The sequence below is a fragment of the Zophobas morio genome, unplaced genomic scaffold (genome assembly GCF_036711695.1).
Source record: "Zophobas morio isolate AGI-343-1 ecotype UQ-CSIRO unplaced genomic scaffold, CSIRO_AGI_Zmor_V1 ptg000044l, whole genome shotgun sequence".
Classification (NCBI taxonomy): domain Eukaryota; kingdom Metazoa; phylum Arthropoda; class Insecta; order Coleoptera; family Tenebrionidae; genus Zophobas; species Zophobas morio.
The window spans coordinates 3,058,250-3,083,389 of NW_026972149.1; the positions used below are offsets into that span (position 1 = coordinate 3,058,250).

General features: G+C 35.0%; 5 protein-coding genes across 10 annotated transcripts in view; 3 read left to right on the top strand and 2 right to left on the bottom strand.

Annotated features, from left to right (window-relative positions):
- Cv-c (crossveinless c) lies at positions 1 to 14,468 on the bottom strand. Of its 4 annotated transcripts, none has more exons than XM_064072211.1 (14): positions 14,184 to 14,468; positions 13,990 to 14,122; positions 7,330 to 7,431; positions 4,235 to 4,603; positions 3,910 to 4,182; positions 3,782 to 3,824; positions 3,499 to 3,570; positions 3,202 to 3,441; positions 2,848 to 3,145; positions 2,566 to 2,801; positions 2,202 to 2,513; positions 1,848 to 2,146; positions 1,188 to 1,795; positions 1 to 1,128 (listed from the first exon to the last, which is right to left on the bottom strand). In XM_064072211.1, the coding sequence occupies exons 3-14, from the start codon at positions 7,381 to 7,383 to the stop codon at positions 1,014 to 1,016; spliced, it is 2,919 nt and encodes a 972-aa protein (XP_063928281.1). In that variant the 5' UTR covers positions 7,384 to 7,431; positions 13,990 to 14,122; positions 14,184 to 14,468; the 3' UTR covers positions 1 to 1,013. The 4 variants fall into 4 exon arrangements, with proteins under 4 accessions (XP_063928281.1, XP_063928282.1, XP_063928280.1 ...); XM_064072212.1 differs by having other exon boundaries at positions 7,330 to 7,427; positions 14,180 to 14,468; XM_064072210.1 differs by having other exon boundaries at positions 14,180 to 14,468.
- LOC135141271 (uncharacterized) lies at positions 6,615 to 7,303 on the top strand. Its single transcript, XM_064072220.1, has 2 exons — positions 6,615 to 6,685; positions 6,739 to 7,303. The coding sequence occupies exons 1-2, from the start codon at positions 6,635 to 6,637 to the stop codon at positions 7,183 to 7,185; spliced, it is 498 nt and encodes a 165-aa protein (XP_063928290.1). The 5' UTR covers positions 6,615 to 6,634; the 3' UTR covers positions 7,186 to 7,303.
- The window catches only part of LOC135141272 (pupal cuticle protein Edg-91-like), a 23,416-nt gene continuing 10,729 nt past the window's right edge, over positions 12,454 to 25,140 (top strand). For 2 of the 3 annotated variants that reach the window (XR_010282364.1, XM_064072222.1), the window contains exon 1: positions 18,000 to 18,378. Coding sequence is in view for 1 of the 3 variants with exons in the window: in XM_064072223.1 (XP_063928293.1) it covers positions 12,479 to 12,509 (31 nt within the window). In the remaining 2 variants the exon portion in view is untranslated. Of the gene's footprint in view, positions 12,510 to 17,999; positions 18,379 to 25,140 lie in introns of those variants that run through there. The other variant, XM_064072223.1, reaches the window with a different exon arrangement.
- LOC135141270 (uncharacterized) lies at positions 18,759 to 20,102 on the bottom strand. The gene is made up of 5 exons (XM_064072219.1): positions 20,004 to 20,102; positions 19,613 to 19,951; positions 19,374 to 19,561; positions 19,004 to 19,054; positions 18,759 to 18,928 (listed from the first exon to the last, which is right to left on the bottom strand). Exons 2-5 carry the CDS (start codon positions 19,797 to 19,799, stop codon positions 18,845 to 18,847), a joined length of 510 nt encoding a protein of 169 aa, XP_063928289.1. The 5' UTR covers positions 19,800 to 19,951; positions 20,004 to 20,102; the 3' UTR covers positions 18,759 to 18,844.
- LOC135141268 (IDLSRF-like peptide) overlaps positions 24,573 to 25,140 on the top strand; it is a 2,340-nt gene continuing 1,772 nt past the window's right edge. Inside the window, exon 1 of the mRNA XM_064072216.1 lies at positions 24,573 to 25,079. Coding sequence (XP_063928286.1) covers positions 24,944 to 25,079 — 136 coding nt within the window. The 5' untranslated portion in view covers positions 24,573 to 24,943. The remainder of the gene's footprint in view (positions 25,080 to 25,140) is intronic.

Sequence of the window (25,140 nt, forward strand, 5' to 3'; positions counted from 1 at the left end):
TAGAATATATAAGTTTATGTGGTCTGTACGTTACATTGTGTTATTTTCTGAATTTACAATAGGAAAGTTTACAATACTGGCCTGTATTAATGGAAAAATATATTACCTAATATATAAGACTAAAAACAATTTGTCTGACTAGCATAAACATTGACAAGCTTGATCTCACCCAGTTGAAATGTGTGATAAAGGTATTAGATGTGGTTATGGTAACTAAATATACTTACGATTAACGAGACTCTACACTGAGCCATGGTGAAGCTGTAGTAATAAATGCGTATAAATTACACATCTAGGATGATAATACCCGTAAACCTATATAGTTATAATAGCATATTCTACATGGATAGTCTAAAAATGGTTATTTGTTATAGTTTGTACTTAAATTTAAAAGTGACGACTATGAAACAAATTCAACATGGTGAGAAACAAGTCTGGCGTTTAACCGCATTTTAATTTTTGCCACCCTGTATTTGAGGCGATAACAACTGATAAGCGTAGTCGTGTCCGTTTTTAGTTATACAACGATAATACACATGTATCTATATCCCTCTAATCATATAAGATTAAAATATCACCAGTTAAGCGTACCCAGTGTAGAGTTTGTACAAATATGTATAATAAAAATAAAATATATATTACAGAAAAACTGGCACCTTGTACGAATTACAAATTATGTGAAATTAGCTTAAATTAGAATTTACGTTAAAAAATTAGAAAAATAATGGTGCTAATGAAAGTTATTAACTTACGACTTGACCAGCGAACTTAAAGCAGTGAGCGAATTTTTAGCGACCAATTCGTAATGGCAAGTGCCAACTTGTCCTATAATATGTACGATATGAAACTTAACTAGTGTGAATGCTCAATAATATAAAAAACAACTTAATCTGACGTAGGTACTAATAACTGTTTATCATTAACTGCAACATGTGTCTGATATAATAATAATATTACTTCATATAAAAATATAATTATTAAATTTAGCAACATTATTATTTACATCTTTGGCTTTATACCTTACTTTCTGGTCCTACAGCAACGTGGTAAAATGAACTTACGATATTCGCAACAAAAAGGGCACACAGATGTCCATGATTTTTTTGATACCATTCCGGCGTTTTACCCCTAGAATCAAATAAAAACATGTAAATGGAACGAACTATGAAAAAATATGTTCAATTTACATTGCATCAACTCTTGAAAGATGTAGTAATTTTGATCGTCCAGATCCGCAAGGTTCTATGAGAAATCTACTCGCTAGGACGATCCCCCTCACGGTATTCGGGATAGCAGCAGCATCCTGATGCTCAACGGAAGTTTCAATAATTAAACAACTATCTTTTGGCAAATCGGTTTTCCAGGTACGAACAACGCAGTACTCCTCATTTGGAAGAGGAACGATCTTGCGTCTAACATATTGGAAGATCTCAACATTTTTATCAATCTGAGAGACGATCTTAGCTGAATGCAAGTCAGGATCCCAAATATGTCGTTCTCGGATAATTCTGTGCAAAACATCTAACGGCGGTGCTTCAACTTCGGCTGAAACTTTCCATAAACGGAGAGGGTGACCGTCAGCGACTTTTTTATAAGATATTTCTACTTTTGGATTATGACCAGAAACAACGATCCAACCTCGACCGCGCTCTTTCACTTCCTTCAAAAGCGCGAGTTGGCATTCATTCAAGTACTCTTTCCATCCACCCATATTTTTACCCAATTCACTCAATTTTACAGCTTTGCTTTCCCTGAATTCGCTTGATTTACACTGGTTAACAAACTCCTTTGGCACCTAGAGGACATAATTGGGTTAAGGCCAAGCGGGATTACAACTAAGTGCTCACCTTAAATAAAGTATTGTAATTTTTTAGGAAGTATAGCAAGCAGTCATGACCGGCTCTAGTTTCCGCAAGTTCCTTCGGGTGCGGAGAGCCCAAATTTTGTTTGAAAGTACTCTGCGAGTAGTGGAATAAAGACGGTGCGAAACATAGAGCTAAATTGCTTTCATTCATCTGATTCGAAGAGGAATGTTCGGCGATTTTTAGCAAGAAATGCAGCAGAAACTGAAGGACTTCAATATGCTCGTCTGGCATTAATAAAATGGCACATAGTACGGATTCACGGCGGAGGTATGGCGGTACATCTAAAATTTATCTCGGTTTAGAAAAATTGTATCGTCGAAGACACCTACTATATACATTGAAAGATCAAAATAAAAGTTTCTGAAAGCTTATTGGTTAATAAGGTTTCGGGCAGTTCTCGAAAATATTGCTTAATCATGTCGGCCACGTCGTAGGACTGTTGGTCGTTATAGTTTAGAATTTCGGAAGTGGTATCCACCATGTTTCTTAGTTGCTGGATACGTGACTTCACGCCCGATTTACGGAAAAGTCCCACATGGTCAGCTGCATTTTGTTGTAACCACTGAAGCGCCTCCTCTATATTTCTAGGGATTGATTGGCCGGTTCTTTGAAGCGTTATTGTAAGAGGCACGCCGAACACAGATCTATCTATAAATCAATACAACGAAAAATAGAACACACGAGGCTGACCTGAGCGAACCTTTATAAACAGGGCCCTTTATTTTGCGGATAAACTTCGGCAAGTCCCAATTCCAGCCAGTTCTGTGCGAGGGGCAATGCTTTTCCATGTGAGCGGTAAGTTTTAGAAGAGCTAGTTTTCTTAGAACTTGCAACTGGGTACACGAAAGTGTGTACATAGACGGGCCGCCATTTTCCAAATTGACCGATTTTTGAGGCGATAGTTCTTCTTCTTGCGGCAAAGCGTGCCATAGAGCTCTAAATAATTGTCAGTAAAGAGCGGAATTTAGTTTTCCATACGTACCTGTCGTCTGATGGAACTTGCGGATTGAGCCATGCGTCTGTATTATCGAATGATTTTGTTCTCTGGCTCCGCTTCGGCGTGCATTCTGAATCCGATATGTGATTTAATTCACATGTTTTTAGGTCAGCTAACTGATGCGTGAGAGAGTCTAGTAGCGGTGATCCACCTTCGCTAATAATGACGCCATCTCTTCGTCGTCGCCGGAATTTCGTGGAACCCGCTCTGCGTAACTTGTCTTTAGGGCTTTCCGTACATTGTTCAAACACATCATCTTTCTCTTGGCTTTTGTCGGGTTCGGCTACAATATGCATGAATTGAGTGAGGGTACATTCAATGGGGTATAGGTATATGTACGTGGTTGATTTTTGCAAGCCCGCGACCACCTCCTGATGTCAGTCTGGTATGTCCAGTTATCGCTCAAAGCGCAACATTCGTCTTCGGATTCGTCTGTATTAGGATGTGCTATCCTCTGTTGGTGTATATGGACACAACTGTTCAAAATTTGCAATCTCCGGAAGAGAGAGTTCAAAACGTCGGGTTCTAGCAGAGGGTGATCTTGCGCAACGGGCGAAAGGTCGATAGGAAACTGGAGATCTACAATTTTTAAAAAAAGAAATGACGCGTTCCGAGAGGTAGAAAAAGCGACTCTACCTTCGTACATTTGGGCATATTGGGGGAACCCCGTGGCTCGTAACCACTTGCATGCTTCCGCGGCTTCAATTTCTATAAAACAAGGATATTATTTTAGAAGTGGGGTCTAAGGACCGGAGGCAAACAGTCAAGCAGCCAGCAACAAACCTGCGATTTTGTGGTTTCGCATCTGCCTCCATAGCTGCTCGGCTTTGCGCACCGGCCAGTTGTCATTTACTTTTACACTGAGACTACGGAAGAACTTGTATTCTTTGATACGGATGGACATATTGCATGTACTCACCAGCCAGGTGTCGATCCGACTGTGATCGGGATTGTTTGCTCACCTGAGAATACAGAATCATTTATGCATGGCTACTCATGTAGATAATAAGCTCAAAGGCGCGCGTACGCATGATTAATACGACTAACCTTGATGGGCACCTTCTTCAAAACAGGTGCCGAGGAAGACTTTGTACTTAGGATTTGTTGCCAATTTGGTTTATAACTCCACGTAGACAAAAACTGCCCTTTTCCGTCCGACGAAGCCGAGTGGGAATCCTCATCGATTAAATCGCTGTCGGACGTACATGTCAGGCAAGGGGATGATGAACATTCGGATGCCCACGTTAAATTACTGGACGTTGGCGATAACGAGGGGGATGTTTGCGTTGCTGCATTTATTCGATTTTCGGATACGATTACCTACACATATTTTTTTATATTTCATGCGTTTTCAACAATTATAACAACTCACGGAACCTAATAATGATTCAAAACTGGATCCATTGTAGAGTTTTTCGCTCAACAAAGACTTGTCCTCGCTGTCGTTATTGTAAATATCACTACCCTTATTAAATGAAGGAAGATTTTCAAAAGTCCATTTAACGTCGTCGACGTCGTTAAGTTTCTTGTCGACGATAGCATAACCGACTTCATTTTCATTTGGTTTTTCTATATATCTAGACAGTAACTCCGTCAAATCTGACTTTATTGTAGCATTAAACTGTACAAGGAAAGGATCTAATTCATATTCGACTTTATCATTTTTGGTAACATCCTCTTCGAGAGCTGACTTAGAATTCGATTCAAGAGTTCCATTTTCAAAAACTTGCGTTATTTCTTTCTGAAAATGTAATGAACGGTGAATTACCCAGAGGTAGATTGTTCATGTGTAAGTAATTTACAGCCGTGAAACAATGCTTTCTCCACTTAGTTAATTATTCTAAGGAGGTCAATAATTCAATACTATAGCCGCAAGGTCAAATTAATGATAAATGAGGTGGACAAACTCCTACCTTCGTAAAATTAAGCGAAGAAATAAAGAACGAAAAGTAAACGAAAATCAACGTTAAAAATGTACATCGGTAGTTACACCAAGATTCCAGAACTTTTTCACCTAGCAATAAATACTTTATTTTCAACTTATCCAACGTAAAGGAATGAGGGCCGACGCAAAATTTCACATGCCAAGATTTGCACGTTTAAAACCCAATTACTTTGTTTTTGGCAGAGACGTCCATCAAACTATATTGGGTTATATGAAACTTGAACCGTAATGGCTACTACCATTTTGCCAACTTTTAGTCATAGTTCTGTTTCGAAACAAAAATTCAAATATACATAATTAAAAACACAAATTGTGTAACTTCATGTAATACATCTTACAATGAAAACCATTAACCTTGAGCCTGTAGTTAATGTACAATTTGTAAAGAAAAAACACACAGTAATTATAAAAACAATAACAACAGAACTATTATTTCTCGAGCGTTTGATGTTTGCACGACGTTTCCTATAGCTCCTAGAATTTGAAAGAGTAGATCTTTTATTTTCGTCTTGTGAAATTTGTGTAAAAAATGTTACGACCAACGACATCCAGTGTCAAGCTTGTAGCTCTATTGTTACTTAAGTCTTAGATGTAAGAAAAGCTAATATAATCTTAATTACTTAAAAAAGGGTTATTTAAGCTCATGTTACAATTCCAGCAAAAAATACATCCAGGAAAAGCCAGTGAAAAGAATTTCTTTATTTATGTTGCAGCTGCACGACGTTGCAGATGTCAAATCCACTGAGTCATTCAACTGCAGCAAAAAATCCACAAAGTTCATACTGTCACAAAAAGCATGAATTCTACATTTTCAGCAAGATCTACGTGTACAAATAAATATTACATTCTATTTAAAGTTTTTAGACAAAAACAAATGTGTATTATTGTAACCCTGACATGGTTATCATGTTTGAGTTAGATTTTTCATCGATAAGTCTATTTTTAATTAGGAATCATCATAGTTAATAGGAATTCTGTCCGATAAATATATGTCTCTTCTTTAGATAAAGACATCTGAATCAATAGAAAAATGGCGTCAGTGCAATATGTAATTTAGGGGACTTAAAATACGAGGAAAACTTCAATAACGGAAGTGTACAATGTACATGTAACTCTTTATCAAAATAAATATCTGAAGCTTCCCATTGATAACTTGTAAATAAAATATTAGATATGGGTCGATTTACTTCTTCCTTGACGCGTTATCTCATTTCGATACGAATTTCTTCAGTCAATTTAAAACAATTTTTGGAATTTTCATAAGTACGTGATTAAATTTGGATCCGCTAGAGGGCAACAAGGATCGGCACTTAATTCACATGTTACGAAAGCGACAATTAAAGTCACCTTTAACTTATGTTATTGGCGACTAATATAAGTCATCATAGACACAAAAGTTCATAGACACAAAAGTTTGACTGTTATTAGAGCTACCAAAATGAAAGTAGAGATTATTTTTCCTTCCCTCGCAGGACTTCTTCATCAAAATCTCCAAAATATTAACAAAAACAAAATAGCCCGAAGCCATATTCTTGTTGCTCTTTTCTGAAGCTGGACTTTATTACATTCGGGAATTTCTTATAAACCCCCATTTTCATTCCAAAAGTACATCCAACATTAAACTACACCGGAAGAAACAAATCTGAAGCGAAACAACGACGCTGTGAGTGACAGAACATTAATAAATTCCCACATTCCCATGGCTAATCCAATCTGACCGGAGGCCGAATTACCTTTACAAGCTCCAGAGAATCTACCGGAGTATATTTAAAGGGCAGTAGTTCTGCGAGTGGTCAGTGCAATTTTTATAGCAGCCGCAGAAACACAATGCTTATTTCGATAAAATGGCTACTCTTACTAACTCTAACGGGCGTACACGTGATTAGGGTTAGATCGTGTCATTTGTACTACTTCTAATTGAACTGTTGCAGGCGCAAGAACCACGGAAGAGAGCTTCGAATGATCGATTCACGTATGAAGAACCGATCGTCTTGGAACAGGAAGACGACGTGTCGTGTTCGGGTGGAGGATGTGTTAAAAGATCACCTGGACAAGATGAGTTTGGGCCCTTTTGGGCTAACAGGGGGAAGAAGGACCCTACTTATTCTAGAAGTAAGTTGTACGCGGAGGAACCACACTGGATTCTGGTGCGACGAGACGATAAAGATGTAAATGACAACGAACCTTTTTATGTTGCAAGAGGGAAAAAAAGTTTTTCTGAGAGTAATTCCAAGAATATTGCTGCCCAGTTCTGGAGGACTCTTTTTGGAGTCAATTCGCCTAGGAAATTGAAGTATTTGCAAAATTTAGGTGTACCGTATTTTTTAGAAGTAGGTAGAAAAGAAAATGGTAATGAGAGAAGTGCAGACATTCAGTAGATGTAAATTGTATGTGTTGAAGATGGAAAAACATGCATGTAAACCCTTTAAGCTTAATTTATTGTTGTAATTAATAGGCGTACTTAAATAAATTATTGTGAACTGGATGAAATATAGAATGTGGAATAATTTACTCGTACTTACTTTAGCCCGTTCGAGATAGAGCTCTAGCTCTTGATATGGGTCACACAGGCTCATTTCCCTCTCTCCTCACCAACGAAGGATTCTCTGAGACATGGTCTCTACCTTCAACAAACACCAAAAGAAAGGATTAGTCACTGTGTTACTTAAGCTAAATTACGTTGTTACTCAAGTTAAGCAACATGTTTGAGCACTGAATACAAAATGTGCTTGCCAGCTATTCATAAGCTTCAAATTTAGACAAAAAATTCATACATAATAAATCGTATGTTGGACTTATCTTTCCCGCTAAGCATTTGAAGATTAATGTCCACCGTACACCGTGATATAACAAATTCTATTTTGGTGTTATGACATAACATACCTTATTTTGCAACTGGTTCCTAATAAAATACATTGGAAACTAACTTTTACAATCAAACGTTTACAGATTTGATGTCATAGCCAATTATAGACAAATAATAAAAGACATACCTGAGAGTGTTTATTTAAAAAGACGCACTCAAACATACTAATGCATGTTGTAAATTGCTCTGGCTTTACATGAATAACATTAATGTCAATGTCACAAAAAACATGACATTTAAGATTTACAAAAAATTCTCAAAACAGGCTGATTGGGAAAGCCCAAAAATTGCTTGAGGCTTGATATAGTTGAATGTAAAAATTATTTTAAATTTCTACACCCACATGCTACACGTACATGATTTTCGAATTTACCAAGACTCTCTCAGGGATTTTAGTACCTATTAAATCTTACAATACTGATGTGTAAATACATATGTGTTGAATAGCATTTGCACATTCATTAACTTCTCCTATTTGCAATCATGTAACACTAATTTCATTTGCAAATATAAAAGTTGAAGTGGGTACGGTGCCACAAATATTTATAATTTTAAACGAAGTTTCCAACACCTGGATTATTAACATTGATAATATAATTTGGTTGCTAAAGTTTTCATAAATATAAAACAAACATCAACGTCACATTTATATTCTCGACAACGTTTTAAACAGTTATAAAATTGTACAGTCCATAATTATGATCGTTCATTTCCTACTCATAACACCACAGAAAATACCTGAATAATAGTCGCTTTTCCTGTTTCATTACATATAACAGTAATGGGTACAGCATAAACACAGACTAACTTACTAATTATATACAACTGATTTAATATCATCCAATACTATTTTAAGATCACTTATCTTTAACGGAAAACATAAATATAATTTGCAACTTTGTGAATTCATAAACATCTCTTATTAGAGGAGTTATCGCGAATAGATTTTTCGTTTCGTGTTACCGCGATAATTTATTGATTCCATAACTTATCAATTATGTAAATAACATGTGCGAAGTAGGTACTGGTGAAATAATGTGTTCTTTCATTTATACACCTTTAGGCAAATTCGCACCTCCGTTGTGTTCTCTAGTAAGTAGATAGTCAACTCGGTTTAAAAAATTCCATTTCTGTGTTTGCTGTAGTGGAATATTAAACTGTATTTATTTATTATGTCGAGTTCCAGATTTGTGCGACGTCGCACAAACACACAGATTTGCAAAGTACATATTACATATACCTGAGATTTACCTAGAATTACAAATCTGCTCTGTATAAAGGTTAATAGAAACGAAAAGACGCATATTTTTGCGTTTTTAAAAGTCAAACGTCACTTGTTTTGACAAGCTGAATAATTGATCCGTCACTGTATGAAAATAAACCAGGTATGGTAAATACGATAGTTTCATATTGAAATAAAAACGACCAATAACACTGTAATGTAATCATTAGTAGTGATTATGACAATTCAATCCAGCTGGAGACATCCAAGATAGCATCGTTGCACCATACGTGTTCATTAGATACATCTTAAATTTATGTTATTAGTATAGCTTAAATTAATTAAATGCGGCAATATAAAAAACGAATTTATATAAAATTTCACTTTATAGTGTTTTGCATTTCGGCTCTTTAACTTCGGGCTACGCAAATAACGAAGTTCTAAAATTCTAATGAACCATTTAGGGATCTCAATTCTCTCTGAAATTTTAATCGAGATAGGCGCTTTGTGGTTCCCCTGTCAGAGGTAAACTCAATTAAAAATATAGGGTCTATAAAACAAGCAAATTGAATTTCCTTATTCCTAGATGTAATTCTCGCAGGATATATTTTACGGTTCAACTAGAGAAATAATAACACTGTGAAGCCAGCGATTGCATGTATATATAACACAAACAATATAATTTCTAATCAATGCAACTATGTATACAATGTGACAGACAATGTTTTGTTCTTGCTATTATTAAATATGTAATTTTAGCGTGCAACATTTAACGGATGTAAACACAGCATCTTTGTTTATTTTATCATTATTATTTTAATGTGCATTTGTACAGGAAATAACAGTACAAGTAGTTTCAGTCAAATAAATTTTTTATTATTATTATCCAGAATTCAATACAAAGGAAAGAACTATAAAATTAGTTAACTGTTATACAAACATTTTTTTATTTGGAAACTAATAATTATTTATTTTACATAGAACGTTAATAATCGAAACCTTGAAAAGTAAAAAGTTAAAGGAGCTACGTGTCAATAATTGTGTTTGCACATATATATTATCTACGTACCAACAGCAATGAATAAAGCTGAACTGAAGCCGTTTTATGTTAATTCTCGAAAACAATGGTTTTGGCCCATGGTTCCATTAGCTTGTCAAGGCTTTAATTGTGGTAATAAACCAAAAAACACGCATGCCACACTATTTATGTTTTTTCACCTATAGTAAATGCAGTTTTCCGGAAAGCGGAATAATCGGAGTGCAGACCGTTTTTCGAGCAAGCGGCAAAGTGCAAATGAGAGTGTTTATAATGCACTATTTCAAACTCTAGTAGTCTTGGACCTAAATAGATTATATTCATCTTTGGCAACATTTATATTTCATAAATACTAGATAATTATTTGTAATCAAATTGCACAACATTTTTATAATTTAACCGACTTTTTATCGTTTACCCTTTCCGAGATTACAGTATTAACCAGTGAACGTCACCACTCTGTATGTTATCAACAAAAAACCAAATGTGGTATATTTTCAAAATCAGGTTATTAATGCGTCAAAAAGTTGCAAAACTAGAAATTTTTCTTTTGCAAGTCAGTCTAAACAATGACACATCACAGTCGCCCGATAATAAGTTAATCATAAATTATCCCAAGAATTGGTAGATACAGTAGTCGTTCCAGATTTAGAAATGTTAAACTTTGCATATGGCTATCTACTTGTGAAATGGATTATATTTTTGACAGTGTTAATGACACCGCATTATGAGCCCTATTGAAAGTGCAAACAACCCTTTTGAGCATTGTTCAAGCGTTCTTTGAAGGTAAAAGAACAAATATTCTGAGTCATTTATGGTTCTGTATCACCTGTAACCATCTTGTAACGCAAGTTAACTTTTACCTACAGAATAGAAAAAAATTAAATCTGAGAAAGTCATACATTGATGTCAGAAATGAAATCACATCAGCGTAATTTACATCTCAGATTTATTTTACATTCTAGATTAGGTAATACCTACAAATAAATGATGTATGTAGTAGGTACTAAAATTATTTCTATTGGCGTAACTACATTCCTCTAAATCTAAATGTCATATTTACGTCAGAGTTAGTAAAGTTATAAAAATAAAAATGTCATAGTGTCATCGGTTTGCAAAGTGTCATGAACAAAAATATTACTGTTCATTATACAAATGTAAGGGTGTGGGGACAAAAAATCTGCACAAATTTTAATTTACCGAAAATCGAGTTAGCTTTGAGAAAAATGACGGTTGACGTTATGACATTTTTTGACAGTTGTTAAAAATTGTTATGCCTAGTTCCTCTTGAAAGTTTCAATATTTTTTGTAATAATGGAACACTTAAATGAAAATGATCGCCGATCTGTGATTGCCGAATTTTATAGAAGGCATATGCATTTAAAAAAGTCATTCACCGTTAATCACTTTTTCCAAATAGGGATATCAAAAAGGACAACTTATAGCATTTGCTGAAGAGTAGAGAATGGGAATTCGGTAGAAAGACAAGTAGGAAGCGGAAGACCAGCAAGAAAAATGCCCTAGAAGAAGAGAGAAGCCTTAGTCAATCAAAGTCACGGTAAACTTGGTGTTTCACTAAGAAAGCTTGGACGGAAATTTAAAATTGACAAAAAGTATGTTAGCAACATATTAAAGGACAATAATGTCAAGCTTGCAACGCGAAAATCCGCCCCCAATTATTCAGAAAAACAAAAGCTGGAACAAAAACGAAAATTAAGGCATCTTTCTGAATCCGCTTTTTCCCCCTCAAATGGAACTGAAATAATCATCGATGACGAATCCTACTTCACTTTTGATGGTAGCGATACTGCTAACAATAAACATTTCTATTGCAAGGAAGGAGAAGAAGTAGATGATAAAGTGAAATTCAAACGTTATAAAAAATTTCAGTCCAAGTTGTTGGTCTGGTTGGCCATTTCTTCACGTGGACATTTTACTGCGTTTATTTGCTCATCTGGAAATTCTGTTAATGCAGATATTTATGAAAAACAGTGCATTAGGTCTCGACTTGTCCGCTTTATAAGAGAAAAGCATTCGGATGGCAATTTTGTATTTTGGCCAGACATGGCAACAGCTCATTACGCAGCTAACGTTATTACTGCATATAATGAGTTAAACATTCCTTTTATCCCTAAGGACAAAAATGTTCCCAACGTACCTCAACTACGCCCAATTGAACGTTTTTGGAGAAACCTAAAGAGGAATGTGTACGAAAATGGATGGGAAGCCTCGACACATGCAGAATTAAAGAAGCGTATACTGCTGAAAATACGGCAAACAAAAATATCGGCTTTTACAAATTTAATGCGTCGTGTTAAAACAAAAATTCGTAAAGCAAGCAGATATGATGCAGATTGTGTTCTTTAAAGTTGTTTTTATAAATGTTGTTGATCACGTTATTAATACCTGCTTTTATAATACAGTTATTCTAGTTTGAAATTTGTGCAGATTTTTTGTCCCCACACCCTTAATATCACACTGTCCCGAGTATTTCACCTTATCAACAATCTACAAATGTGTATCCTTGAGGCAAAATTATGACATTTGATGCAAAACTTTGATCAAACACCACAAACAGGTTAGTTAAACTTCAACTTGACAATATGCAAACACGTTATGACTGACGATTAGAAATACAATCGAACACGGAATATCAATTTGATATCGTCTTTTACTGATCATAGAGAACGCAAATCCATGCATGACAATGTGTGGACGTGTCTTAAATACCTTTCGTATGTGCCGCATTTTAAAAATAATTATGAAATGCTCTGACGTCATGGTTGTGACGTTACGTGTACTTACTACTGTATAATTATACTAATATTGACATTTACATGACAAAAAATTACCTGTATTGACGTGCCAATATAAATTTTTAACGATACATAAAAAAAATTAATATGCATTACACGTTCAGGTAAATTTGAAATCGTAGGCGTCCATGAAACGAACGAACTGTGCGCGAATTAATTCGGACGATTACGACAGTATTAATGCACGTCGTAAATGTCAAGGTTATCCAGAAAATACTTCGCTGCAACAATTTTGATATCTATATAAACATTATTTTTAAAAAAGTACGTTCACTGTTCTGATAATATCTATTTATATTCTAACTGCCTGGTGAAAAAACTCTTAATACGTAAATTGACCAAAATATGGGCGTGAGTCATACCGAATAACGCGGGTTATGATACTTATCATTATATCCAGTGCATTTTATCTTTTGGCGGCAACATATTAATATTATTTGGCTGCCACAACCGGGGCATTGAAGACCGTCCAAGCCATAACAACGTTATCGACTACGCATATTTATAGTCAAGTTGTTCGCGCCATTGAACGATGTTTCATTTCGTACTAAGAATAACAGGTTCACCCAGCTCAAAGAAACCACTTAATAAAAGTATTAACCAATCACTCATTTTTGAACGTTCAAAAGATCTATCATCAAAAAAGATCATTGTCAATAGTCATCGCCCGTTTTAAGTCCGTCTTTCACTTGACAACAACTAGTTACCAAATTGGCGCGCAATTTTCAACGAAAAAAAATTTACAATATAATGCGGTTATTATGTTTGATGATGTTAGGATTCGAAGAAAAAAGTAGTATGCGTTGACTCATGGTAATTTTCGTCATTCATCAGTGAAAAAAAAGATGATTTTTAAAGCGATTCGAAATTATGTTTGACGATAATATCCTTCAGGATGTTGTTATTTGCTAGCTAATTTTATAACCAAGCTAATGAAATATTTACATTAATTATTTACTTAAGTCTTCCTCAGGCTGTATAATTACATGTGTAATTTACTTTTAATTGTTTTGTTGTCGTAGTCGGATATGTGTTCGTCGAGCACAAGTAAAGAACATGAACATGTGGCTTATAACGACAGAAAAAAGCTAGTTAACCTCGATATGAACAACGTTATCAGGAAATTATTGTTATTTTGAATAGTTCGTTTGTTATATGTATTTGAATGAATAGACTTAGGCAAGCACACAACAACACGCTGTAAACAGTCTAAAAATATACAAATACCCAGTAGGCACATACCTACATGTACTTTTGTTATCTAAAACACATAATTGTGTAACGGCACGATGTGGCTAATTCAGGAAATAGCTTTTTTGGAAAAAAGAAGTGAGCCAATCTTGTGTACATCAAGTTGCTTCACCGTACACTGTACCTACAAAATCAACAATTTGCGTTAAACAAAACGCGGCGACGAACTGACGGTACTCACGCACTTTGCACGCACTGATCGCCAAATTTTGACTACGATTTGACACTGTCAAAAACAAGGGCATTCTGAGTCAAGCGACCATCCAGCGAATTACCACAAACCGCGAAACTCCGAATTCGTCACCGACCAAACTATTATCTTCGACTAACTGGCTAAACAAACAACGCAGTGACGTACCACCAGCAGACAACCGCACAACTAACAATAAAAACACCGAATATAAAAGTGGCAACTGGCAAAGTGGGCAAAGTTGAATGTTGAAGTGGGAGGCTGGGAAGGGAAACAGGATGGAAATATTTGAAGTGAAATATATAGAATAAGAATAGTGAGGGCTTGTAGGCGAGCACGAGATCACGAGATCACCACCTGTTCCCAAAAGCAACGCTGAGTACGTTGCGACACATTCCGAAACATCTTTGACAATTTCATAATAATATATCACACGAGGAATAAAGTGAAAGTCTGCTTATCCAGCGGGCATATTCATTCACGCACGAAGACTTAGACTTTGTTTTAATGTTCCCACGAGCATCTGAAGTTCCCCAGTCGGAAGAACCCACCGTGCATGAGAATGAATGAATTTCAATCTAGCGGATATCGTGTGGAATGTGTGCAGCTACCGAAATGGTACCTAACAAGAGGAAAATATTTGTTTTCATAAATATGCAGTTAACTAAGCGCTAATGCTGTTAGTAAATTGTCCCAAATTCGAGGGTATAGACCCTCAAATGTGACTCCCATTTCAAATCAAACAATAAGTGGGTATTTAACTTATTTTATCGCTTCGTTATTTGAATAAATTACGCACGAACGCCACTAATCACTTTTTACTTACAATTATATGTGTGCTAGTTACGCGATGAAAATTTTCAGATAATTCGGACACACGCACGCTATAATTCATTTCAAAGGAATTCAAAAAATTTTTGTCACCCTCTTTAGGTATTTAGTGTCCTTTGTATGAAAACAAGTGAATAGGCCTCTACCTGCTAGGAATGTTTAGGTCTTTTATGTTCAGACGTTTACAACAACATCAGTCATGCATAATCCGACCGAAATATTTGACAGAAGTTAATAGCTTTTGCCGAAGACTTTACAACACCACTTGAAATAACATAAACAGAAGGCAAGAGCTTAAACCGGAAGTATTGTTTAACACTCATTTTCGAACATGTGGTTATTATGTTGCGGAGTTTTTCTCAAGTGCACACAAGGAATTACATAAATCAGGTTTTTTTATTGTTCTTACAACTCCCACAGCGCACCATTTTCTTACGACATGGATCACATTCACTTAATACAGTGTATTTCATCTATTCATGAAAAATACACGACGAACATCACACAGTTTTTACACCAAAATGCAGTGGGTTTTCTATCAATTTGATCATCAGGGCGTATTTGTAAAAACCACACCTGGTGATGATTTTGCCCCCATGTGTTCAGAGGGCAGTTGGACCAACTGGCAAATTTAACCAACTGCCGGTTGAATAAATCTTTTTAAAAACGGAACCGTTTCTATTTACAGTATATTGAAAATTCAATCAGCAGCTGGTTCAACGTTCGTCTTAAAAGCACTCAATTTTGTTTTAGATGCTTTAAACGAAAGTATGATCTTCATAAATTATGCACTTACGTTACGAAAACTGGAAAGGCTGGTGTATTGGGACGTTTTAAAAATATGTTCCAAATAACGATCGCATTACACATATCTCCGCCGGAATATATTAAAACAGAATATTCAATAATATTATGCTACATGATGTGGGTTAAATTGCTGTTGCACAACACTATTCAGTTACTTATAACTGTAAATTATACCACCTAACAAAATGATGGTTTTAGAAAATGATTATCTGTGGAATATAGATACACTTCGTACGACTAGCTGGGGGCCTGCATTATAACCAATAATTTTAACGTGATGAAATATTTCCTGCAACAAAAAAACTAAAACAATTTACGTATTTTGAACAGTGTCAACACTGTTATTGATTTAAGTAACCAAATCACACAACTCTTCGAATGAATAATGATCGAATTAACACACTTCGGGAGCACTAACTTTACCACACTTGCCCTTATTACGCAAATTATACATTCAAACCGAGAATCACGAAGTGTCTTCCAACTAAATATGTGTATTTCCGGCCATAAAAACACATGCGAAACAACCGTTTACAATTGGTTATTTGATCATGCTGGGCTCATGCGATACGTTGATACGTAACCTGAGTGTCCGATTACCTATTAATACCGAACAAGCGCGTGCCCACAACGCAACAAACGATGTTTAATAGTTTTTGTATTAATAAACAGCTTCAGTTTATTGGAGGGGAAATTTCGTGGGACGTCTTTTTTAAAAATCTCTGTGCGAGAAATAAACAACTGAATTTGTAAACAGAAGCTCAAATAGAATTAAAATATACTAGAGTGATTGTTTATGATGCTGGTTATAAAATGCATTAAAATATCAGCTTACCACACGTTTTTAAATAAGGGACTACGACTACATGTTGAAAACATTTGGTGCCTTATGACCCGAATAAATTCGACATTTGCCGTTTTTGTAAATAATCAAGCCCATCCCATGCCCAGAATGTACTAAAGTATTTGGTGTCATATATCGGCGTCCTAGATTTCGCCCAACAGAAAAAATGTCACTTAGTTAAGTCGGTTTTTTAGAACGTGAATAACGTCATTCTGTGGTACATTGACCAGTTTTTGTATTCTTTTACATTTTTTTATTATGTTGTGCTAGTTGTAACACATAACTTCAAAAATTACCGTATTTAAGTGAGAAACCCTTCTCACCTGAATGATTTTATCACTAACATTATTTTTGACGGAAACTCCACAAAATTTTTCAGTTCTGTTTACAACTCTCGACAATTTTAACTGCATTAACTGTGGTTTCTTGCACTAACTGAATCCTTCACCAGACTAACTGTTCTTGTCTTCGAATCTTGCTTAAAACATTTCCTTCTCTGGAATTCTTTCGTCAAGCTGTTGTTCGTAACCACTTCTCGATAGTTTCTTTTTTAGTTTCCTTTCGGCGTTCCCTCTACCATGAGTTGTGTGTATACTTCAGCAAGAGTAAAATAAGGGGAAGAGTCATGACCTTTCTTTGAGTTTTAGTCGTCTTGATTAAAAACCATGCAACCGTTCAATGCTTTAAAGGCATCTTTTTGGCATTTTTGGAGCAGAGTGCAAAAGGAATATAATTTATTCATTCGACCATGTCTCCTGCACAAAATGTTTCAAGTTGTTATGATTAAAGTTTCACTACTGATGCTCTGTAAAATTTTTTCCCTTTTCTTCATCATTTTTTGGCGGCAAAATGGGGCTTCAAGCTAACTTGATTCTGCGCATGTGCGAATTCTGGCTCATTTTTAAGCGGGAAAATTGCTGTGCATGCGCACTAATCCAGATTTTGTCGCCAAAAAGTGAACCAGAACCCCCACTATCTAACTACTATCGTTCCTTGAATGCATCTAGAATCATGATATCTATTACGTTGTTGTAATTTCTGCAGTATTATTCTTACTTTGTTGTGAACAATAAATGATTCTAGAAATTACTATTCGCCTTTAACGGGGGAACAGTATATTTGACGATGGAACCTTCTCTTACTGTCAGGGTAATATTATTATTGTTATCGAATATTCCAGATTCTTTGTCAAATCTTGTTTATTTTATGTCTTCCTTTACAATTGCTATACGTGATAATTCAAACCGGTGTGTATTTTGTGTTGCATATATCAAAATATATTGCAAAATTTCTTTACTTTTAGATTGCGCTTATCAGTGTTATCAGACCTGGGATACCTTCCCGTTTTTCTAATGTTTGACATTTTCTTTTCACGTAATTTTGCATAGCTCCTTCCTATTGTAGTAAGTCTGCAATGTAGGTTTTATTGGCGGAACGTGCTACTAAAACCGAAAGATAACTCATCTAGTTTCAAGTTTTCAAATGGCAACGTTTGAAACGTGCATCCTGTGTTACATTGGAAAATAAATAATGCAATACGCAATTTCGATCGACGTGTGGATTTCGGAACGATGTGTCTGCAATTTGCAAGTGTTACAAGATGTATCGGTTGCAGCTAGGTGAAGCAAAAATGACACCTATGCAATCTCTTCTGGACTAGGGTCAGTGAATGTTGGGAGATGTTGACGTGAGAAGATCCGAAGCAGCAGTGAGTATATTTTTGACCGAAATTAAGAAGTTATGACTCCAAATGACGCTTTAGAGCATAATTTGAAATAAAGCTTGATAAAACATTTACGAGAAACCATTTTATTTTAAACTTAATACAATTCAGGTTATATATACTTTCTTATAAAACAATATATCATTCTTAAACTGGTCTGAGAATAGTTACCAAAATTATACATTGTTATATGTTTACATTTTAAAGCAAAATGATATTTTACTGTGCACCATGTTTCGTTTTAGTCATTTAGTGGTTTCAATATCTTTATTTATAAAGCTGGATCTAGTAAGGCAAATCCTTCAGATACAACGATATAATATTAAGTTATACAACTATCTGATGATCTAAATGAAACCACCACATAAAAGAAATATAAAAAAACATTTTATTGTCATTAACAGTGCATCTAAATGCTACAAGAATTAAAATAATATATAAACATATATAATTAAGGCCACAATAATTCAATGTTTGGAGATTGCATCTCTTCAAATACTTGATACTGGGAATAAACCACCAACCAACAATATCCCTACAAGAATATCATTTTAATAAAGCTTTACAAAGTACCTGAAACTATGTTATCACAAATTAACAAATTTCTTACGTTGTACGTCATCCACGACCAAATTACGAATGTGTAGAGAACCGTTTCCAACTGAAAATAAATGTTCACATATTAAAGTACATAAAATATAATATTACATAAAAGCTGATCTTAGCTACACGTAAACAAACCTAAACCACCCCTAAACAATACAAGGAGAGAAGTTCTAAATGTCTCATAAGTTTTAACTTTTTTAATATAGTAGAGAAGTAGTGTACAAAGTTATACGCATGCGCACGATCCGGATTAAATGTAAATGCTACTTTATTTATTGGCTTAAGTTTGACGTGTTGCCATACTGATTTAGAATGAAGTATTCTACTTGATTGAATTTGACATAAAACTTAATCAATCTACCAATTATACTCACATAAATGTAATAACCTCCAAGCAGCCATAACCCAAACACTAACTGAAACAATACAACAATTCCAAATGCCACCATCCATGGTAACATCAAACCACGATTCATCCTGCCTAAACCAACAACCAGTAATATAGCTGATCCAATGAGGTAGACAAAGAAGAGCAACAAACATCCTCCAACGACTTGCATTGCTAATAAAACAATAAATATAAACAACCCAAATAAAAACAATTTTAACTTACAATAACGAATATCTGCTTCAAACAATGGATTGTACAATTGTGTGGAGTCTCCTCCAGACATATCAAAAATAATAAAAGTCATCACAACTATACTCATAGCAACCGTATAAAATGCAATCACTTTACAGCTGGTCTTGAGGTTGTTGGTCCAAATGCATGGAGACCAGCACGAAGTTAATATCGCCATGTTTCTGATATGTACGAATGTAAGTAAATTGGACGGATAAGTTCCTTAATTGAGATTCTTCTAGAGAAAACAGGTGTACATTGGGGGAATAATCAATAGCTTGAAATTAATTTAGCCATTAGCTTATAATTAATCTAGCTACCAACTTCATCCTAAAAAACACTAAATTAAAACAATAAACTAAAAAAAACAACTATAAACAACGTTTTTGTGGTGAAATTTTCACAATATTTTGTTCATGTCACACCCAATTTAAATTAACAACACAGTTGCAAAGGATTAGAAACGTAAACACATTCGATACCCCGCCCACTTTAACTGTCATTGGTGAGTATGCGCTGTTGCCACAATGTTTAAATACCTTAAATTTTTAATTAGTTGGAAGTTTCGGAATATTTGTGCTGATTACATATTTGTACGATTACATATTTTTGCAGTAAAATGCAAAATGAATAATGGCAGTATTTATGAATGAATCAATAAATACAACAAATATTCTAAATAGGCTTCGCATGGACAGATAACCAAACTGTCATATGTATATAAAGGGTTGTCTAACCATCAAGTTTTAAAGTTAATTATGGACTTATTAAATTCGTAATCACTTGTCCAAAGTTGGAATGTCGGTACCACGGTGGTAGAAGTAAGGTGTGGAAACAAGCCGCTCCAATTTGTTGAATAAAACACGCATCCCAGTAGGCTTATTTACTACGAAATAGTATGCAGCACAGTATGTCCATCTATGTATTAACATTTCAACTTGTCAGTGTATTTATGAATGAAATAAGTGACAGATTCGTTGGAGGGAAAATAAATCACAGCACTACGGTTTGTGGTTGGTCTTTGGTGTGAATCGTGTGATTGGTGGATGATTCGACATTTGTGATTGGGTAATAAATGACATTGGCATAAATGTCAAAGATTTAATACAGTTTTCTATTACTTAATTTCAACTGATCTCTCTAGACGTCGCTGCGGTGTGGACAGATAATGACATATAATCCAAACCACGCGATTTGTGTTTTCTACCAATGATTTTGAGGAAAGTTATGAATGAGGTTTCCACACCTTACTTCTACCACCGTGGTCGGTACGCAAATGTTGAACTTTGGTGCTACACATTTCTTGTGTGTGTTATTTCACATATAATAAGCTTTACACAAGATCTATTAATTAAAAAAAAAATCGAAAAGTGAAATTTATAAAAGATGAGTTGACACTAGCATTGTCAAAACATTATACTTTATTTACAATCAAAATCACAAAACTGTGTCAATTTTTCTGTAGGTGTACGAGGGAACACTGTAGATTTTTTAATGTAATTTATATCTGTCTGTCCATATTTTGAATGCATGAATCACGAACTCAATCTGTGTTCAATTAACCACTTTTAAAGCACATGTTGGTTTTTCACTTTATGACGTCATCCGCAGTTCTAACGAGTAAAATTGGTCACGTGTTGTCGTTTAATCAGGTTTCCAATTCCATCCACAATATTTCAGTAATGACAACCGCAGTTTTTCAGTTTGTGTAACAATAAAACGTAATTAATCGATTGCAAAAAAACTTAATAAAGCCAAAGGCAATAAAGGACCGATCGCTGGAGCGTGTAATCTAATAAAAAAATTCTCCCTGAAAAGGCAGCTACTTTTTGTGCCTGAGTGTTTGTCTGTGGATGAGAAATATTTCAGTTGTGCTAACTTTGCTCTCAAGTTACCTAGTTTTTCGATCTAATATTTATCAAGGGCCTAATCTGTACGAAGCGGAACATGTTTCAGTTCAGCGGGCGTTTTTTCCAACGATATGCATAAACAAAATTCATTGTCTTTTTTAATGATTTGCTAGAAAACTGTTTTTCTGAGTTATAGTTGAGATGCACTGGCGATTTTGCCAATTTTGATAGTTCAAATGTCAAATACTCATTTTTTTAAGTGAATGGGCAACTACGTTAGGTTTATTTACTTGCGTAGATTTTACATCAAATTTGGTGCTTTTACAGAAGTGGATTTTTACAAGCGTCCAAAATTTATCATTCATGCTGAGAATAAATTGTTTTCTATACTTGTGCCATCGAACTACACCACCTGGCGCCACCGCCAAAACATATTTATTTATATTCCTCATATGCGTAAAAACGTTGGCTATCTATCCATCCGCTCATATCTCTTTCGGTGTATTAATGTATATGCTCGCTTCGCTCCGTTTCAGTAGTTTTCGTTGTTTTGAATTTTAATTAACTAGCGTCAATTAGCAATTAACTGTTGTTCAAGGGATGCTTTAACTAGAAAATTTATTTTTTGAAGGTTACAAAATATCATACACATCGCCTAAAATTTCCAGGCAGTAACTCTCCATTGACTTCTTTTTATTATCTGAATGCTCAAAGTATGTTCATTTGATCTTTGACATTCAATTACAGAACCTACCTAATATAAGTAACCTTTCAAAATACAAATATATCTGAAGTGTTACATTACAAGCCCGGAAACCGTGAATCTCTAATGATGAACGTCTGCGAATTTCAAAGATGTCGTTATTTATGCACAGATCTTTTGTAAAAAGAAACGCAAGAGCTGGAATTTAATTTAACGGTGATGCGCGAACATCAAAGAGGATGGTTTATTCAAAGATAAAGGGTCGCTGCTATCTATTAAGTTTCTTTGACAACAAATTACATTGTTTTTTTACAGTAAAACGGGAAATTGCGAGTATCTTGCAATATAATTACGAAAGGGAGAGTTCTGGTCTTGTTTTACTTTTTGCCCCTAGCTTACGTCAAACTATTCTAATTTTTGACAAAAACTACTATGTGTGATTATTCGGCCAAAAACATGGGTCGTTTTCATTGTGACAGTAGTAATTATTTACCTGTGTTTCCGAAAACATTGATCTTTAAATAAATAAAAAGACCCGTCCGCAAAAAAATAGATTGACCCTTAAATATTAATTGTGTCGACTATACATAAAATATACCCACTTTATTTGTACCTTAAGCCTAATCGATTGCGCACGTTGCTTAGTAATTAATGAATAATAAAAATTAAACATGCTATATCCTCCTTTCCGGTTTTTTTGTTCCTTTGCAGCACCATTTACATATTAATGCCGAGTTTCGTTGCACCCGGTGGGATTTTTTTTTCTTTATATTTATGTGCCAGTGTTTTCCCAATGATTTACTTTAGCTATTGTTGACATTATTATCTCTTACCGTGATCATGCACAGATGCGTCAAAATGTTCAAAATTCGCGGGTGCCAAACAGCTATTGAAATTTTACAACGAAAAAACTGATTTATAGCTCAAATTATTTTCGTTCCGGAACACGTTTTAAGGGATACCTACTACTCATCATCATATTTTACGTTGTCTGAAAGTTTATTTGAATCTTCAACCTACGCCCGACATGCATATATCATAATACAACGCAATTTTGTGGTAAATTTTATTTACTTGCGTAACTTGAAAAACTGAGTGACGTGATAAAGATTTACGAAAGCATTACAAGGAACCAGAGAATGAACTCCACTTTTATTTAGATGGATATCTTACTTCTGGTTACTATGTTCGCGTGTGCTGAAAATACAACTAAGAAATAATTATAAATAGTAATAAAATCAAGTTTTATTAATATTAAAGCAAATAACTCTGTAGCACATGATTTCACTTCATTTCTTAAATACCTTTCCTGCTTTTTTGTTAATCGTCTACTGTGTCTACATAGTGATTCAAGGAGTCTCACTGCTATAATACCTGACCCGGCAATCATCAAGGGACTTTTCACTTCACTCTAGAATCCAACCCACGTTCCTGGTTGAAAATTCCAGAAACAGATTTATGCGATAAATTAAAACTTAATTTCTGCTAATGAAATATTATTGCCTGTTTTTAGTATGTAATGTAATAACATACAATTTTGAGAGAGCATCGTAATCTATGTGTGGCATTTCTACTAATGAGACATTATTGCCTGCTTCCAGCATAGAATGTAATAATAAGATACAATTTTCAGAGAACACCGAAACTACGTGTGGTATTTCGTGGGAGCGGAACAAATATATTACATATTTAAGTAGTATGTACAATAATTAATAATAATACAATAAGTAAGACGTGGTCGCTAAACGCACAAGTAAATAATCTCTACAATATCTTTTATAAGCCTAAGGACAATTTATTATAGAATCACGAGCGTCACTCGCTCTTAGTTGCTCCAACTGTAATTTAACGGAGGGATCGTGTGTTTACACCTAAAGTGGATGAAGTAATGACGGTGTTGAGATGTTTACGCAACAAGCGACGGACGGGTGATATGAACTCAACGCACAAAAAATTGACACATGTAGATTTTTATTTTACGAAGTCACGAGAAAATGTAATTGTTAGTTTCTACCATTTCTCTCTAGTACACGCAGTCCGATAAAGATTACAATCATTTTTTATTCTATGTATTAGTAATACACGTCAGACAATTAGCACTAATGAAAATTCCACTATGTATTGTTGTGCCTGTGTTATATAGTAAAACTTTAAACAAAGACATAAAGTCCTCCTGCACAACACGTTGGAGTAATTTTTTAAATGCATTTCCTGTGTTTTCAGGCGCAAAGGGACATACAAAACTCCTAAAAGTTAAGATAAAGGACAAACCTAGTTTGTAAAAAAAAAAAAAATAATTAAATTGTTTCAGCATAACAAACAGTTCGAGGTATTGTGTTGTATTACTGAAGTCTCGGTCATTTTCTTGTTAAAAAAAGTGTGTATATATATACATATATTAAAAAAATCCAGTGACCGGATAGGTAGAGCGTATAAGATTATATTGATCCCGACGTAATGAAACCGTAAAGTTCACATAAAAAAGGTATACGGAGCTAAACGACTGAATGATAAATGACCTTTTCTTGGAAGTAAGTCATATAAGGGTTACATTTGAAACATGCCCATCCGTTAAACAAGTAGTTGACATTAGGAACTATTGATTGAATCAACAGCTGGTGGGTGTGTGCGCGCGAAGGAAAATCGGATTGGTGTGGAACCGTTACGCAGGTACGTACCGGTTTCCCAGTATAAAATAATACTAGGCGACGAGGAGAGTGCTATTGTAAGCTGTGTCTTCTCCGTCCCCAGTAGCGTTGAGCACCAGCCATGGTTAGGGTGGCGTTCTCGCCGCACCCGTTACTACTGGTCACAATAGTGATGGCTGTATGTGCGACTTTTCCACATGCTGTTATGGCCATAGACCTTAGTAGACTTTATGGACACATTAGCTCCAAACGTAATGGTGAGTTAAAGAAAATTTTATGAAAGAGGCGCACTAAACCGATCAATAACGTCATCGCTAT

Coding starts and splice junctions, on each gene's coding strand:
- LOC135141271 (XM_064072220.1), top strand. CDS start 6,635: ATGCTTATTTCGATAAAATGGCTACTCTTACTAACTCTAACGGGCGTA. Junction 6,686..6,738: donor TAACTCTAACGGGCGTACAC/GTGATTAGGGTT, acceptor GAACTGTTGCAG/GCGCAAGAACCACGGAAGAG.
- Cv-c (XM_064072211.1), bottom strand. CDS start 7,383: ATGAGCCTGTGTGACCCATATCAAGAGCTAGAGCTCTATCTCGAACGG. Junction 3,146..3,201: donor GGCTTGCAAAAATCAACCAC/GTACATATACCT, acceptor TGCATATTGTAG/CCGAACCCGACAAAAGCCAA. Junction 1,129..1,187: donor CTTTCAAGAGTTGATGCAAT/GTAAATTGAACA, acceptor ATTTGATTCTAG/GGGTAAAACGCCGGAATGGT.
- LOC135141270 (XM_064072219.1), bottom strand. CDS start 19,799: ATGGCGATATTAACTTCGTGCTGGTCTCCATGCATTTGGACCAACAAC. Junction 19,562..19,612: donor TGAAGCAGATATTCGTTATT/GTAAGTTAAAAT, acceptor TTGTTTTATTAG/CAATGCAAGTCGTTGGAGGA. Junction 18,929..19,003: donor GGTCGTGGATGACGTACAAC/GTAAGAAATTTG, acceptor ATATTCTTGTAG/GGATATTGTTGGTTGGTGGT.